The sequence below is a fragment of the Gavialis gangeticus genome, unplaced genomic scaffold, assembly GCF_001723915.1.
Source record: "Gavialis gangeticus isolate Ggan-Ray unplaced genomic scaffold, GavGan_comp1, whole genome shotgun sequence".
In the NCBI taxonomy this organism is placed as follows: Eukaryota; Metazoa; Chordata; order Crocodylia; family Gavialidae; genus Gavialis; species Gavialis gangeticus.
Window position 1 is genome coordinate 5,471,315 of NW_017729001.1, and position 18,337 is coordinate 5,489,651.

The 18,337-nt window shown below is 41.3% G+C and overlaps 1 protein-coding gene across 1 annotated transcript; it reads left to right on the forward strand.

The window, feature by feature from the left end:
- Positions 1–4,918: 4,918 nt before the first annotated feature.
- On the forward strand, positions 4,919–15,946 carry HORMAD2 (HORMA domain containing 2). The gene is made up of 9 exons (XM_019507370.1): positions 4,919–4,969; positions 6,005–6,149; positions 7,468–7,531; positions 8,529–8,565; positions 10,302–10,322; positions 11,095–11,121; positions 12,915–12,982; positions 14,003–14,154; positions 15,681–15,946. Exons 1-9 carry the CDS (start codon positions 4,919–4,921, stop codon positions 15,944–15,946), a joined length of 831 nt encoding a protein of 276 aa, XP_019362915.1.
- Positions 15,947–18,337: the final 2,391 nt, after the last annotated feature.

Here is an 18,337-nt window from a genome sequence, read left to right on the forward strand (position 1 = left end):
TGATGTCTAATCTGAATTTACCCTCTGCCAGCTTGTGACTGTTATTTCTAGTCACTCCTGGTAGTGCTCAGGGGAACAGGGACTCCCCCAATGCCTGCTGGTCCCCCCTGACTAGTTTGTAACAGGCCACTAGATCCCCCCTCAGCCTTCTCTTGTGGAGGCTGAACAGGTTCAGGTCCCATAGCCTCTCCTCATAGGGCCTGCCCTGCTGGCCCCGATCATGCGAGTGGCCCTTCTCTGGACCCTCTCCATGTTGTCCACATCCCTCTTGAAGTGCGGCGCCCAGAACTGGACGCAGTACTCCAGCTGCGGCCTGACCAGCGCCGCATAGAGAGGGAAAATCTCTTGTGAATCTCTTACCCAGCTGCCCAGTGGGCAAGTTTCAACAGAAAAAGAGGGCCCACATCCAGCTTAGCCCAACACATAACCTAGTGTTTAGGACACTCTTCTAAGCACTGGGAGATGTGGGTTTGATTCCCTTTGAAGTGGGGAGCTTGGAAGCCAGATGTCCCACTTTTAGAGCAAGTGCACCTACTGGTAAAGGGTGGGCTCCCCTATATGACCTGGATGCTGACATGATGGAAGCACCTCCCTTGAGGCCCTTGGTCAGCTATCTAAGGGGATGGAGTAGGAATTTAGACCCACTCCTCTCCTTAGCATTCCTATTGGCTAGTGGTAGGCCTTCTGGTAGTGACTGGGCAATATGGATGACACTTGGGTCTCCCCATGCATTACAATGGAAGCCAGAGCACTTAATCTTCTCAATTAGGTCACCCTCCCAGGCAAGGCACCCAGATTTTAGTCATTGCAAGGAGGTACCTTGTAGGTCAATTAGGATGTGGCCTCTGCCTGCTCAGATGCTGGGACTATGCACATGTGCAGAAACTTAGTTTTAGTCATCTAGGACAGTGATTTTCAACCGGTGGGACGCGAAGGTCGTGTAGGCAGGACTTCAACTCATTGCCCAATTGAAAAAAATCAAAGTTGTTTGCACTTCAAATAGGTGAATCAACAGATATCTCGAACAGTGCAATTTTGACAGGATTTGTTTGATATGTCAATGAACAGAAGGTGCTTAAGGTTGTTTTTATGGTTTGGGATATGCCCACACAAAGAACAGGTTCAGAGATATTCCGCGTTATTGATGAGTATTTTTCAATGAACAGCCTAGATTGGAAATGCGTTGTTAGTCTTTGTACTGATGGCGCTGCTGCAATGACAGGTGTGCAGTCCGGGGTCACTGCAAGAATTCACAAAGTTGCAAAAGCTGATTTGCAGGTTACACACTGTATGATCCATCGCGAAATGCTTGCAAGCAAAGAAATGGTCCCTAAACTGTCTGATGTGTTGTCTGATTGCATAAAAGTAGTAAATCTTATTAAAGACAATGCACTGAAGATCCAAATCTTCAACGTACTTTGCTGCAAACCTTTCGCTGCATACCGAAATGAGATGGTTGTCATGTGGCAAAGTGTTGTTCTGAGTTTCAGACTGAGAGGGGAAATTAAGTATTTCTTGGTTCAAAAGAAATCTAAACTAACAGAGTTGTTCGACAATACCGATTGGATTTCAAAATTGGCATACATGGCAGACATATTTGGGCTCCTAAATGAACTGAATTGGCATGAATTGACATGCTTGCCAATGAAACAACCACAGGCTTCTCACTAATGACTAAATTATTATCTCATTTCTGCTAATAGATTTTTTTGTTGTTTTTTACAATTATAGCAATAAAACATTCTCAACAAAATTATTGCAGTTTTTAATGTTTAATGTCCTCAAAAATTCCATCAATGATTAATATAATACTAAAATGCATGTAAAAATACAGTTCTTGGGAAAAGTGGGGTTTTGTTTTTATCATGGTGGGACCAAGGTTTTTTGACAAAATGGTTGGTGGGACATAAGGTGCAAAAGGTTGAGGACCACTGATCTAGGAAGCTTTGCAGTCTAAAACAGGGCTGTCCAGCTGGTAGCCTGTGGGCCACATGGATGTTGGAGGAGCAGGCCTTCTCATGCTTTAACTCCAATATCTGGGTGATTAGGACACACCCTAGAAATATGGGGACCCATGTTCTAGACTCTTGTTGCCTAGAGCAATGGTCTCCAAAGTGAGGTGCACGCACCACAGGGGGTGCGCAAGACAATCCATTGGGGTGCAGGAAGAAAATATTAGAACTTCTATTTATATTTATATTGATATAAATATACATATATTGGGGGTGCATGCTCAAAAAAGTTTTACTGATAGGGGTGCGCAAATATAAATATACATATATTGGGGGTGCGTGCTCAAAAATTTTTTACTGATAGAGGTATGCGATCAAAAAAGTTTGGAGACCACTGCCCTAGAGGTTTAAACCTGTACCTTCTTGACTTTGCCACTTACATGGTTAGAAAACTGCCATCTAGTGCACAAAGGAAACAGAATTCCACCCATTGGTACCTATCTTTCCAGTCTGGTCTGACCTAAGATCATTTCCCTACTTCCATTAAACATTTCCCTTTCTGTGCCTTCACAGATCCTACTAGCCTCGTTAGCCGCAACACTGGACTCTGAGTTCATGCTGAGACACTTACCTATTGTGATCCCAAGTCTTCTTCTGGGCTTTCACTTTCCAAGCCCATCTCATCCTGGAGCCATAGCCCATGCTCTTTATTCCCAGCTATATTGCCTTGCATTTGGCTCTATTAAGCAACATGTTGTTGGACTGGGACCATTTAACTGAATTATTTAAATTTTTAATCACTTTGTAACAGTGACCTGTCCACCACAGTATTTACTGTCTCACTATTTTTTCCACCTTCTGCAGACTGTATTAGCAAAAATATTATAGTCAAGGTGGATAAAAATAAATAACATGCAAATAGACTTTATTTACAATATCTTTTATTGAAAGTACAATATGTTTCTTTTTTAAAAGGCACTTAATTAGGTTGCCATAATTTCAAATCTTATTTTAAATAAGTTCTAAATTCTGTAATCTATTAAAGTAATTCAAATGACATTAAAAAAGAGCAGTACATGTTTGCGTCTGAAGTTTTAAAGGACAGTCAGACCACTGAACTGGTAGAAATCATTGGCTAAAGTAGAGGATGCCAGTTTGTTGAAGGGTTTTTGAGAGGAGTAGCACTTTTTGCAAGTTCAGTGAAGGATTGTTTTCCTTTTTATATTTTATTCAAATGTTTTGAGTTCAGTATTTGCTTGTTTTCCTGTCCCAGCCTCTGAATAAAACCAAGGTATGGGAGGGGATCACAGCAAGACATGAAACCAGAAAATGGCAGCTCAGTTCACTAACCCTGACTAATGCTTCCTTTAATGTAGTATTTTTAAATGCAAAACAAGATTTTAGCACAGTTAATTTCTCATGTATCTAGCTGAATTAGGATAGTTTTCATTGAACTATAAAAAAACAATTTAAAAATGCTGGTTTTGTACATTTTTAATGGAATTCCCATCCAAGTAGAGCATGACACATCACAAATAAAATTAGTTTAATTAAAAATGCATTAGCTTCCATTTTATAGCATAATGTAACACTTAAGCATCTGAATAAATGTATGGTAAGCTATAAAAATAAATTAAGTAAATGTGAATAGATATAATGGATGGTCCTAATTAGCAACAGGTACTAAATTAGGTAATGGCTATATTTAGTTGCAAATCAACATGTTTTAATGGTGACCAACCAATAAGAATGAACCTTCCTTTAGGAAAATAACTATAAAGCCCAAATGCAAAACAAGGTTAGGATCAACAACATACATCAATGTTTTCTACTTTCTGATTTGAATCATGACTGATATCAGTTATATAAGTCACTTTGATTTAAAGGAATCCACAATGTTTATATTATCATCTACATTTTTATAAAGATACTGAACAGCATTGGACAAAGAAACAACCTTGGGGATCTTGCTAGTAATGTCCTGTTTCTCCCTTAACAACTGCATTTGAAATTTGTCACTGAGCTGGTTTTGAATCCATTTAGTATGCCTTGCTAATTCCATGTAATGAAAGTTTTTAATCTAGATGTCAATAAGTGCTTTGACAAATCCCTTGAAGAAATCCAGGTCTGCTGCATCAATACAGGTATGCTTTACCAACCAGTCCTGTAATCTTTTCAAAAAAGGCAATGGGTTGGTTAGGCAAGACCAGCTTTCCATTAAACAGAGTTGATTGGAATTAATTATAGTTCTCTGTTAATAGAGTCCAAAATAAACCATTCCATTATTTTTGCTGGAATTGATGTGAAATTAACACCTGCGCTTCCCTTCTGCAGTTCTTAAATATTGGGGTTATATTGACAATCCTCAAATACTTTGGAATTTTTCTAGTTTCCCAAGATTTTTTAAAATCCTGACATGATTGAGAGCGCTCCTTTAAATTACTTTGGCCTGTTGATTTGAAAATGTTGAATTTTAGCAGGTACTACCAGACAATACATTTTGTGTTTCCTAACATATGTACTGGACACATCTGTCTGCAGAACAGAAATACCTTTTCAGTGTTTCTGTCCTCTCGGCATCACTGCCTATGATATTATTGTCTGCATTGAGGAGTGGACCAATGCCTGACCTAAAGTTCTTTTTGTTCCAACTGTTTTTAAAAAATATCTTCTCAAGCCACCTCTGTGTGTACCAGTTCTGGGCCTGACTTTGCATTTTCAGTACCATTGACAATGTGTGAATAGCAAGAGATTCTTCCACCATATGAATTTTTGGAGTGTAGCAACTTCGATCTGCCTCCATTTAGGTGTTCTGGCGGGAGTGTTCAGACCTGCAATGCAGCTTAGCAGACACATTCTTATGCTTAGGTTATGAGTGATTTCAATGATCACATATTTTCTAGGTGGCTAACTCCTGTTTCTCTGCAGGTCCTAATTGTATGTGGACAGCAGATCTTTGAAACTCAATGGCCACTGCCCAGCTCTCACACACATCACAGAAGCATAAAACCTCCAAGGTACAGGATTTGGGACATAATGTTATTAATAATTGTGTTTTTGGCCTTATAGTGCTAAGTCTTGCAGAGCTAGCAACCTGGGTTTGATTACATATCCTAGCCCTCCCTCCCAGGGCAAGCAGTCAGCTCCATGCAGAATGAGAAGAAAGCCTTCTGTCCCTTTCTGCTGATCACACTGTAGCTCTGTTGGGTTTGAAAGCATTTGTCTCCACTTCACTGTAGCCAGGAAAATACAGCATGCATTAGACAACATTGGGCTTTGTGTGTGAATTAGCACCTATATACTAGGTAACAGGTGCTTGGCAAAGAAGATGGAGACTTCTTGGCCATGTACAGAGCCCCATTTGAGGAAGAAAAAAGAGTGAACTGGTCAAGACTCAATTTTAATAAAACTTTTTCCAAGATTTTAAAACTATGTGATATTTAGTTTCATAAGAAACTTAGTTCTTCATGGGGAAAAGTATGTCAGTGCTTACCTCCCACTCCTAACTTACCTCTCACACCTCTTTGTCATGTCGGTTTTTTTGCGTTTATGTGATTTGCACTTAGAAGTCCATAAGGGGCATGCTTCCACAGCTGCATACCTGGCTGGCTGGTACATAGCCTGTTGCAAATTCTTGGTTTTCACATGTATGTCTATAGTGTAGGTGTAATAGAGTCACAAAAGTGCCAGAAATGCCACGTAAACAGCTGAAAAGTGGCCATTTAGGCACAAATGGGTAACAGGATTCCACCCTTAGTCTTAAGGTAAAGACCCAGTGCAATGTGCTAATGTGGAAAAGGATCATGTTTAGATACCTAAATACCATTTAGATGTCTAATAGGTGAAATAGGATCTGCTCCCTTGCATTAGATTATCTTTTGGCCCACTTATTCTACTGGTGTATCAGTGTCACGGATATTCTTTGAAGACCAGAAGAAATAGGAAAGTAACCTCGATTTGACCTCCTTCTTACCCTGCTGAGACTTATCTCTATTTCTGGCCCTGGCACTGATCTAAAACTAATAATACCTTTGTCTTTGCCCTATTTTCAGGAAGCAGTGTTGTTTCCACACACAGTTACCACTAAACAGCAGTCCATGGTTCTGGTGAAAAGGCTTCTGGCCATCTCTGTTTCCTGTATAACATACCTGAGAGGGCTGTTCCCAGAGAGCGCATATGGAACTCGCTATTTAGATGGTAATCTTGGAGTATGTGCTGAATTCACATGTCTAATCATTATATTTATTAATTACAGATTACCCCATGCTCTTCACATGTATAACAAATTCAGTCTTTTGTAGGAAGATTGTTGACTATAGGCCTTATCCAGCAGTCCTAATTCAGACAATTCCTTATGGCAGTGAGGTAGTACAGAAGACAGTCTAGAGCTGTTGGCAACCAACAACCATTTCTATCAGTATTTCCTTTGCTTTAGAATTACATTTATTACTTGGCACTTTCCTAAGAGTTGCCAATGCCAAGTGTTCTAAAACTGAGTGAGTCCCAAAAGTCCATGAAATTGGCTTAAAAAAATCAGTAGATTTAAATAACAGTAATCATTGTTTATATTTGAATTTTATGAGCCACTTTGATTCACATTTTTCAATTTTTTCTTGGTAATCAAGAGGCTAAAAAGTATTTTTTTTAATGAAAACTAAGATATACATGCAAACTCATGACTGGGAGCTATGGCTTTAAGGAAGACACAAGCTTTCTGGAGTCTTGTGATAGAATAACAAGAGCTGAAAACATTCATCTACAACCTTATACAAGATCTGTAAGTGGGAGAAAGGAAGTGAGTCCATACATAAACCCACTTAACATACCATATTATCTTGCAAACCACACTCCCCTAAATAAAACATTCACCTTGTTTTTGAAAGGCAGAATGAATAAAAAAGATCTTTCCTTGAGAGCCTGTGCTGGGGTTGGGGGTGGGGAAATAAAGTGTCTATAAGCCAGTATCTATGGAGCTTTGCATGCAAGACTTGTAGCTTTACTTTTGCTCTCCCCTGCCGAGGCTTAAACAGCAGAAACTGCTGTTACTATATTTCCTCAATTATGAGCAACCCAATTTCAAGCAACTGAATTTTGGAAAAATATGTGTATTATATATATAATATATATATAATATACATGATTGTTTAGTTTATATGTGTGTTGGTGAACAACAAAATCCAGAAGTGACAGTGCTGTTGGGAAGTGCCAGAGTAAGATAGTATTCGGGAAGGCGCTAGTAGGAAAAGAAAAGAAGTTGCTAACTTTTCTAAATGAAGCCATTGCTCCAGTATATTTTTGTGCAGGAGTCCAGAATATCGTGAGAAAATGTCTTTGGTATTTTAAAAGTCAAGTGTAAGTCTGTGTCAGCCCACCTGGGACTCAATGAAAAACAGCAGTTCAGCTCAGGAAGTGCCCAGATAAAACACTTCATATAAAAAGGGAGGATGACTGGTTCAGTTTCTCTGTTTGCCCAACAGTGATAAGCTTTTTAACTGTGCTAACTCTGGTTTTGCAGACCTCTGTCTAAAAATCCTTCGAGAAGATAAAAGCTGTATGGGATCACTGCAGATAGTCAAGTGGTGAGTGAGTAACAATGAAACTAAGACAAGATTATGCTGAATTGCAGGATTTCATCCTCTCATGTGCCCCTGCTTCCTACATCTGAAACCTTCTTCCCCAGTGGTAGAATTGGCTATGCCAGTGCCATTCCCATTGATTTATTATAAATGTTTTATGTATGCTTGATGTAAGCAATATGTTCTCCTAAGAACTTACAGTCTGAAGGCATGGTCCTCTCTCACTGAAGGCATTGACATTAATGTCCTGAAGTATGGGTGCCTGTGAGCAAGCAGTTAAGACCAGGATGAAGCTCAGCATAAAGATTGTGATATTTTTTCCTCAGAGTGTATATTTGCCAGATCCCATTTGTACAGTTCTTTTGATACCTGTACAGTATTTCTCTCCTATGGAAGTTGTACCTAGGTGCCTGGGACAGAACGGTTTAGTTCTTAAATCTGTTCAGGGATAAGAAATGTACTTCAGAACCATGGCACAACTCCTAAGCAGCAGGGAGCTGTTACATAGAACTTAGCCCTTCGAAAGCTCTGTTCTTTGTCCATTTAGCATCAAGGTCTATATTAGAGCCATTTGCAGTTCCCGGGGCCAGTTCTGCACTGGTTCCAGTGTAGTTTAGAGCAGCCATAAGGAGTCAGTCTACCATCTTAAAATAAGGAGTATAGCACCACGTCAACCACATCCTCTGCTTATTAGCTATATCAAGGGAATATCCAGCAGGCTGAATCCATTCGTGCAAAGGGCCAAAACAAGGCCAAAGATTTGACCATTACTACCTGATGTAAATGCTGGCCTGATAATGAGAACCAGAACCTTGGCATATAAACTATGATCACACACCTAGATGGACAGAGAGATGCTTGATTACCATGAAAAGAGCTTTACAAGCCAAAAACATTAGCAGCTTTATACTGCTTCATTCTTGACATATACTCCATCTACTCCATCTCCTGCTCCTAGACTGATATGACCTGGTACCAACTAACATTTTTTTCCTGGCAGGATTCAAGGTTGTTTTGATGCCTTAGAAAAGAACTATGTAAGTTTTTATTTAATATTTTTAATACAGTGTTGGTTTTTGATCTGCTGTGTTCATTCCTGGGTATTTATTTCTGATGTGTATTCTGCTGTGATCTCAATGAAGAAGCTCATACAGTACAAGTATACAGTAGAGATCTGATCTGTGAGAAAGCGATGTGGCTGTTTCTGGCTCCCTCTGCTTCAGAATTAATTGTTATTAATGTCTAGACCTATTTGTTAAAAATGGTTAGTTTGCAATTTGGGAGGTTCTCTTCAGAGTTCTGAATTTTTCATTCTTTAATGTGTGGATACAAGTTCTGTCAGAGCAAATATTTCTTGCCCTTTTTTCATGTGCCAAGTTCTTAAATGTTTACGCATTCCTTCTTCCTCTTCTTCCCTTGCTTGCCCTCCTTTCTCTTGTTCTTCCACCATCTCTAGCTTTCTCAGTTCTTCCTCTTGAGTTTGGATTTTCTTCTTTTTCTGAATTTTAAGGCTTATTTAACCAGTTTCAGAACCACTGCAAACTGTCAAGTGATCCAAGCTCTCACGTATTCTAACACAAAACCTGACCTCCATATACAATGTGCTGATTGCTTTTATTTATATCAGTACTATTCATCAGGTTGACTTTCATCTACTTCAGAATGATTCTCATCGGTATCAGATGAACTGTTCATCAGCAGGGCTGTTGAGATTATTGCTTGTTAATGGCAATGCTATTGACATTGGCATCATTTGAAATACTGTGAACTCTAGCTCTAGCTAACTGGCAATTCTAGTAGTCATCTTTAAAGAGATTATGATCAAAGTCAAAGGTCTTTCTGACCTTAGCAGCCCGTAGGGCTAGTGTGGTAAAGGATCAGTACTCTCTGCAATCAACAGTACACCAGGGCATAGTATGGCCAGTGTCACGTCATTGACTAAACTTAAAGCAGCATCTAAATCAATTGGGAGCATCTTTGGCACAAGTCTGGAGCCAAGGCTCAAACATTGTGTCTGGAGCTATAGGAAGATGCCTTAACTGCTCAGCCACTGAACCTTACATGTAGATAGAGGAGTGTCCATTATTGATAAGAGCTACTCCTCATACTCCAGATCATATAGGAATCAATATTGATGAGAGTTAGGGAAAAAAATCTTCCCTTTGAGCAAGTGTTCCATAATTGTCAACTGTGGAATTTCTTCTGAAGCACCTGGGGCTCATCAGCATGAGAGAGAAGATCCTGAGCTGGACAGATCCAGGAAAGTGTTTCCTTTGCTTTACTAATAAAGTGGGCTAGTGCATTCTCTAGCCAAAACTTCCAAGTGGCTTTCAAGTGCAGCCTCAAGTGGAGTCCCTTGCTGGAGTGCAGTCTGCAGGTATAGATGGCTACAAGGAGGTTCATGTCTGAGGGCAAAGGCTGAATGAAACCTCCTAGCTAAATGGAAGGAGAGGGAAAGTCTCAGAATGAGGTTCACAATGTAAATAGGAATCTGATATTGGACTTGAATGAAACTGGTGTAAACTTAGCTTGGTGGCTTTGTTCAGAGGGAACACTGGGAACCAGGTCTGAATATGCAGACATTTTATAGGCAGACAAGGTTAGTTGCTTTGGAAAATGTGCATTAAATGAACTGGCCACTGGGTGTCATTGATGTTACATCAAGATATATTTGAACTGGCAAGGATCTGTGTGAAATATTGACTGGCAAACTGTGGAATGCATGTATTTTTTCATTTCAGTAGATTTTGACAAGGCTTATTTTCTCTTCCAGTTGCATATGGCTGTCCTGGCAGTAAGTCATCTATTAAGTCAATACAAAATGTTTTCCTACTTCCTTTTTCCCCCTGCCACAGTGTTTAGTTGAGTGTCAAACCAAGACCCCATATGACATCTGTCTGTTAGTAGGGGGGATTAAAGTATTCAAGGAAGTAGTGTGAAGCAAAAGCTTCATTTAATAGGATGAACACTATCTTAGGCTGCATGAGAAGGCTGGCTGAGTACATAAGGGCTTGCAGCTTTTGTTTCCATTTCTGATGCACAAAATGCAGCTTTATATTACTAGACACTAAATGAAAGTGCTGCCATATGCTTTATATCATGACAACCTGCTGGGCTTCTGTCATCACTTAAACCAGAAACAAGCTACTGCCCCTCTCCCTTTCCTTGTTCCTCTCTTCAGTTGCCTATTTGTTACCACTGGCAAGACAAACTTTTGTCACAAACTCTGTAGCCCTTAGGTTTCTAGCTAATACCATCAGTATTTCTGAGATTGTACACCAGCGCCTGTACTGCCAGTTTCAGACACATTCCTTTGAAAAGACACTGTAGGTATTCTAGACTCTAGGGCCCTTCCACATTGTACATGGTGCTCATTTTCTTCCTTGCCCTGCAGCAGCTTGCATTTCCTGAAGAAGGCTGCAGCATGAATATGGCTTTGCTTAGATCCAATATGCAGACTTGACTGTCTATGTAGCTAAAGCACAATAAGGGTTCGTTTATTGCATTACTTTTCACTGCTATATTTTAATAAAGAGAAAGATGCATTCTGTCTGCTTTCTCAACAGATTTACACTAATCCCAAGGAAACAGAGGTAAGGAAATGTCTTACAATCTGTTCTGAGCAGGTCATGATTGCATGGGTGAGTTGTACTGAGTTCAAAATGGACTTCTAAGGTTAAATCCAGCCTTGACTTGACAGGGCTACTTGGTAGAGGGAAGAGACACAAGATGCCAGGTTCCCTGCTCCTTTCACCCATGCAGGCTGCTTCAGAATCTAGGCAGAATACTGATAAAGTGGTCTTGTTGGGCATATGTCACGGTCTTGTCAATTGTAGCAGGTGGTGCTTCTTGGGCCTTAAGAGGGGATGTTAAGAGGAAAAAGGGATATGATCAGGACCTTGCTCCCCTCTGCAGATGACTAGAAGCAGAAGCTGACAATAATGCACATACCTTCTTAATGCACCACCTTTTCAATGTCATTGTGAAAGGTAAAATTTGTTTATGTGCATGGAGGTTGGGTGAGTCTTTTGAGCTACTTCAGGCCTGGGACATAAGTGGTGTGCAAAGTGGTGGATTACATACTGCAGCAGGTACCCCTTGAGCCATTTTTCTGCATCTGCCCTGTGCAGACAGATGCCTGTGGAATCTCTGCTTCCCCAGTACAGTTCTGCTGCCTCCATGGAAGAGCAACAATGCAGCTCATAAAAGAGCAAGACTTTAGTCCATGGCTAAGGCTGCCAAGGCTGGTTAAATGTCCAAACTACAAGACAAATGTTAAAGTCCCTTTGAATGTTACTTGGAGGTGACACCTAAATTCCTTTTGGTCTCTTTAGTTCATCTTAGATTTATAAAAATCATAAACTTTGAATTGGACTAGGAGGCCTGGATAGATCCTTATTCCTATGTTGAGTTTTCAGTTGTAATTCACGGTAGTTTTCTTCCTCCAAAACCATATTCAAATCTATTTTCTTTAAATGTATCATAACTAGAACAAGTTGAAGAATGAATTCTTATATCTCTCAGAAAAGACTGGTGAAATATCAGAAACAGATGTTTTCATTCTGAAATGTCACCACTAAGTTTTATTGGAGTTCAGGTCTCTGATGCTCCCATTCACCACCATAGAAAGGTAGTTAGCCATGTTAGTCCAAAGTTGGGCAAAAGGCAGGGTAGGGCAGTGGCTCTCTGAGCCTGTTAGGGTCTAAGGTACCACCTGCATTCACCACTCTGCCTGGTAGGACTGTACCTCCCTCACTGTACCATAATCCCCTCCTTTGTAAAATAAGGCATGTGTTATGACAGTTATGTGACCATAGTGCATCATTTATAGGCTGACTGTAGCCAACTCATAAGAAAATATAGGCTGACTGAAATACAACTCCCATGAGACATGGCAGCAGTGCTTCAGACCAGATTTTTTTTCTGTTTTAAGTCATTCAGGTTTTCAACCCAAAAATTGGAATATTTGTAAAAAAAATTCCTAAAAGTTTGATTGAACTAAAAATTTCCAGTTTTCCACTGACAAACCATAGTGACAGAAAATAGGAACATCACCAGTGAGAGTTTTAGTTAAGAAGTCACATGCTTGTCTATAGTAAGGGCTTCTGCTTTTTCTCCCAAAACTACCTTTTGACTCTGGAATTCATTGTTTTTCTTCTTAGCCCCAAACTCAGTTTGTATTTGCTTTTTTAAGAACACTTGATAACAATCAGTGCAGAGTGTTTTTGAGTTCAGACCAGAACCTGGTTAGTAACTTTACCTGCTGGATGGGAATAGGAATGAGAAAGTATAGCTGTCCCTGTGTTAACTGAATATTTGTTGGGCTTGCTGTGGTGGCATATTCCTGCAAGATCTGTTTTTTCTGCTCCCTTTGTGATCTCTGTAGAGAGTGACTGAGCTGTATCAGTTCAAATTCAAGTACACAAAGGGCAGACCACAGATGGACATCATAAGGTAATTGCCTTGTTTTATATCTGCAACCCTGCCCCCAGCAAGAAACATGTTTCATTGAAGCATTTATTAAAGAGGAAACTGACTTTAAAGATACCACTGTAGGGGTGACATATGTAGATATTTTCTAAGTCACAGGGGAAATCAATGGGATTTAGGCTTCTGTGCCACTTAGGCACTTTTGACAATTTTGGGTGTTTATACACATGCTCCAGGAGTGGGGGGAATGAGCAGGGTGGGGGAGGCGCTTTAATTAGAGTAGCTCTGAGAGCCACTTTAATTAAAGCACCTGGAGCATCATATCTATCAGCGTCCCTGCACTGAAAAATGGCAGCGGGGGTGCTTTAAATAAATCTTGTCAAATAAGCTTTAGGTAAAGTGTCCCACCGCCATTTTTCAGCACAGGGACACTGATACACACAATGCTGGAATCGGCTGGAGCACTGTAATTACCATAGTCCAGCAGACTCAATTAATTGAGCCTGCTCTGATGCACAGTAACTACAGCTCATCGGAGCAGCCTTGCTACACATATATAAGCACCCTGTGTTCCTGGACTAGCTTTGCTTCTTAGGAATCAAAAAGAGACCATTCACTTAAAACTGCAAGATGGACTTGCAGTAGTCTCTGTGATGAATCCTCTGTGTGTGTGATTCTCACCCAATCTCCTCATTCATTTAAGGAAAATCATTCAGAAGTTCATCCATCAGGTGAAAGGCACTTTTGTTGTAGCTGTTTTTGTTCAGTCAGTCATTTCAGACAAGTGAGTCATGACACTTGTATAATATAGTTTATGGCCCCAGTCACAAGGTTTGTACCACTTAGCTCAAGACTGGTTGTTTTTTTCATGCTATCTGTCACTGTGACTCTGTCACTTCCATGTTATGTGAAAGCTGCATAAAAGCACTGTTCCTATAATATGATCTGGCAAGATACATCACTGGGTGCATCATGTTTTTTGTTAGGTCTTAGAGTTAATGACTATAGGAAATGATTCTGTTGTTCTTTTTGTGTTGGCTACAGCAACAAAATGGCCTCTGTGAGTGGGGTATGCAGTAGGGAGATTAAGAAAGCCAGTGTTCTCTTGATCCGTAAACTGTACCTCTTAATGCAGAACCTCGAACCCCTTCCCAATGATATTACCCTGACCATGAAACTCTTCTACTATAATGATGGTAAGCAGAAAACAGAATGTGATGTAGATAAAATTTTCCTTCCTGTTAATTTCCATGAGCATCATAAAAGAGAGAACAAAGATAAAAAGTGTTAGAATTTAGTGATGAGATGCCATGCAAATATAGTGCCATTCCATATGAAAAAGTCATGGCATGTACCTTTTAATAAAGGGCCCAGCATCCCTATAAGAAGCAGTATAATGCAGAAGAGACAAATCTTTTCTCTTTATGCGGTGTGAGGAGCAAAGGTTCTAGGTTAGTTTAATTTAACTCTAGAAAATGAATGTATAAGTGGCATCATAGAATTCAAAATTTATTTCTCAGTGATTCCAGATCAAAGGCACTCAGGACATAGATTTTATGGCCAGAAGGGATCATTATCATCATCTAGTCTGAGTCCATCTATTCTTTTATAACAAACCTAGGGACAGAATTTCTACCATTTCTGTAAGGGATTAACTGGAATATGAGCCTATGACAAATTGCACAACAGGCAGGAAGTTCCCCACAGATCGTTAAATCACTGCAAGTTTGCAAGTGAAGGAATTAATTTCCTTTGACCCAACTCACAAACTCAGTCTGTGATCTGAGGTTATACTGGGCTTCTTCTTTCTCAACCAGAATCTTAATTCTGCCAACCTGTTGCTGCCCAGGTATAACTCTGTGATCTCACTGCCTTTTGTAGTGTTGTTCCAGCTATGGTGGCTAAGGGAATACACAAAAAACAAGATTTATGAGGTGAAATACTTTTTATTGAACTAACTTTGTGGTTGGGAGAGACATTAGGCAAGCTTATGGGCACAAAATACCCTTCCTTGCATTCCTAGCTGCTTGTCCACATTTGTTTTCAGATTTGGGGAAAGGCATGTTGTGCCTGAAAGGCTGTCTAACATCTCTCCCAACTACAAAGTTGGTGCAATAAAAGTGATTGCCTCACCTCACAAATCTGGCTTTTCAGGTGGGTTAGATAGATATAATCTAGAGTAGAATATGACAACTGAGTTTATACAAGTATAGCTGGGAGGGATGGGACTACAGAAAGACTCATGTAGGATTTTCCAGCTGTTTGACCTCCAAAATCTGTATTCGTCAGGGGGAGGGGTATCCTTTGCACTTTACCCCCATTATGAATGTAAACATCTACACAATCTTAATTGACCTTTACACTTGCAGACAGATGAGATAAACCCTTTCACTGGGATAACTTGCCCAATCCAGTATAGAACGGTCCCTGAAAAAATCAGGGGTAAAACAACATTGGTGTAACTTGCATTGTTGTACAGTTGTGTGGCTGTAATTACGCCAAGGTATTCATTAGCTCAAAGCAAACAGACTATTACTGGCTCCCCTACTAACTACAGGCTTCTATCCTTGGGTAGCTTGCCCCTCTGTCCACACCACAATCCCATGTAATTTACATCAGTATGCAAAACAGTGTAAATTACACTGATGTAAATTTGTTGTGGGCCCATACCTCTGGAACATAGTCCCTTTGACAGTTAAGGACTCTCATCTTTTCTGTGCAGTAACTCCTGATGATTACCAGCCCCATGGCTTTAAGGAAGGCAGTAGCCCAGATAACCTGCTGTTTGATGGTGATCCTGTCAACTTGAAAGTAGGATCTGTCTCCACTGGGTTTCATAACCTAAAAGTGAGAGTAACAACTGAGAATAAGAGGATGAGGGCATTGGGAAGCAACCTGGTCCAGGAGAATGGCCCAACTGAGATTTCCTATCAAGGGCTAGATTGTGATGAAGAGGAAGAAGAAGGTAGTACAAAGGTAAGGAAATGACTTGAGTCACTTTGCTGCACTCTCACTGTGGGGAATAAGGTATTTCTTCATCTTACTCTTCAAGGAGACATTTTACTAGAATACCAGTCTTAACATGGTCTAAATGAGTGTTTCATTTAGTGATATGCCAGAGGTACTGTTGATTCCTAAGCAAGGGATTAGAAATCAGTGGACCTAAAGTCATATTCCTAGAGCTACAACTGATTTAATGAATCATCTTGGGCAGTATGTCCCCTCTGTATCTCAGTTTACCCAGCTGTGCAGCGGGACTAGTGACGCTGATTCTTTTTTGTAAAAGAGTCAAGAAAGCTCTCTGCAGGTGGAGATGGTGGCACTGTTGTTATGTCTTGTGCTTAGCAGTGATGCTTTGGACATGGAGTAATTAGTCATTTTTATAGCAGAACTGAGTGTCCTGACAAGGTGAGATATATTGGAATAGGTGCAGCAGAATGGTTTTTCCCTTTAGTAGCTATGCCAGGAAGCATCCCAGCAACTAAGACAAGAGAGAGCACAAGTGAGAAAAATAATAATCTCTTCAAAATGATGCTATCCTATCCATACCAACTCTGGCATGTGGGGCAGGAACCAAAATGGTAGCCTGGTTCAGTGTCTGCAACCAGTGGAGGAAGAGAAGTGGTTATCCAGTTTGTTTTAAACTAGTTAGCTGTGGTACCAGCCGTGGTCTACCTACAGCAACTTGGAACATGATACAGGTTGCAAGGCCTGTCTGAGCAGCTGAATAAGCACTCAGGCAGTTAGGCCATAGGGAACTCCAGGCTTTTGTTTCTAGATTGCAACTGATTCCTGAGCTCTCTGTTTTAAGCTAGTTCAGATATGTATCCATTCTGCACTGCAGTTATTGCTCTAATAGCAGCGTAACACACACACACACACACACACACACACTCTTACAAAACAGAGGAATGTCCAGATTGTGATGCATTTCCATTGCATGGCATTGTTTAGCAGAATGACCAAAGATATGGAGCCATGTTGTTAAGAATTTTCTGAAGTGTCTCGGTACATTCTACGCCAATCTCTAGAAGTCTGGTTGTAAGTATGGTGGCAGGAACTGCTGGGAGCTGAGGAGTTAGTTAACCAAGTTGCTGGGGATACAGCAGTTGAACGTCAGGTCAATAGTGCCTGTAGCAGGATGGGCCCTGGGGCAGCCGTGGAGCCCCCTAGGACCACCTTAATCCTCCCCTCACTCCCAGTCCTCCCCTGTTTATCTTTCCTGCCATGCCTTTATGTTTCTTTGTTATTAATTGAGAGGCTGCCCCTGAGTCCTGGAGTGCTCTCACTGTCCTCTATTGATCTAACTGGCCCCTAGGGTCTCCGGGTCCTTGACTCACTAACTCCATGCTACTCTGTTCTCCACAGGCGTCTCTCTTCACCCTGGCAGACATACTAGTGCCTAGCTGGCACTGTGAGCCAGTGGTCACCACCTATGGCCCAAATGGCCCCTATTTAAGACTAATGGCTCTTCACTGTGGCTCCTTGATGCCCCCATAACCATGCCCATACCTCACAGATGTCACTCAGTCACTGTTTGCCTTCCTATATAGGCTTCGGCCTTTATAGCCCTGACCTACAGGTAACTCTGCCTGTTGACTGGTGGCTTATGACCCCTGGCTTTGGCCTGGCCTTTCCAGTCTCAGTGTCTTGTCAGCCCCTGACTGCCCCTGTTGCCCCCTCTGGGCTCAGGCTCCAGCCCTCTCAGCCTCAGGCTGCCTGCACCTTGTGCCCCTGCCAGGGCTCAAACCTAGCATGCCGGTCAGACACCCCAGTGGCCTCCTTTCCATCTCTTACAGCCACAGCCAGTCCTCCAGTTTAACTCTAAAAAAAAAAAAAAATTCAAGCAACTTTAAACTAAAAGTGTCCCCTCTGGGTCATTGTACCACTGCTGGGCTGTCTTTCCACTCTGTGGCTCCCTTTGTCCTGGGAGTACCTGCCATGGCCTGCAGCTCCCATTCCTCACCAGCCTTAACTGGCAGGAGCTCCTCTTTGCAGAGTATAGGGCCATATTGCCCCCCTCTGCCTTGGGGCCCCAGGCTTATATCCCCTGGCTCGTCCCCTTTTGGTCAGGTGCTCTTCTGACCAGCCACAGGTGTGTCCCCTCATCTTAATAAGCAGCTTATTGTGACCAGGCTGTGTGGAGAAATGACCCCCCAGTCTGTCTCTGCTGTAATGCAGCAGCCTAAACCCTCCCCCTCTGGTTACAAACTCTGGCTGCTGGATTCACCTGGTCACCTAGGTAACAGGGTGGTACATTCCATGGGGAGGGGGGAGCTCTCTCTTTCATTGTTCAAGAGTTCCCGCCACTGTAGGTCATGTGACTGGTCCTCTCACCTGGAAAGGTGATGTCAGTTGGAAGCACCAGTCAACAGCCAA

Coding starts and splice junctions, on each gene's coding strand:
- HORMAD2 (XM_019507370.1), top strand. CDS start 4,919: ATGGCCACTGCCCAGCTCTCACACACATCACAGAAGCATAAAACCTCC. Junction 10,323..11,094: donor TGCATATGGCTGTCCTGGCA/GTAAGTCATCTA, acceptor CTTTCTCAACAG/ATTTACACTAATCCCAAGGA. Junction 14,155..15,680: donor ACTCTTCTACTATAATGATG/GTAAGCAGAAAA, acceptor TTTTCTGTGCAG/TAACTCCTGATGATTACCAG.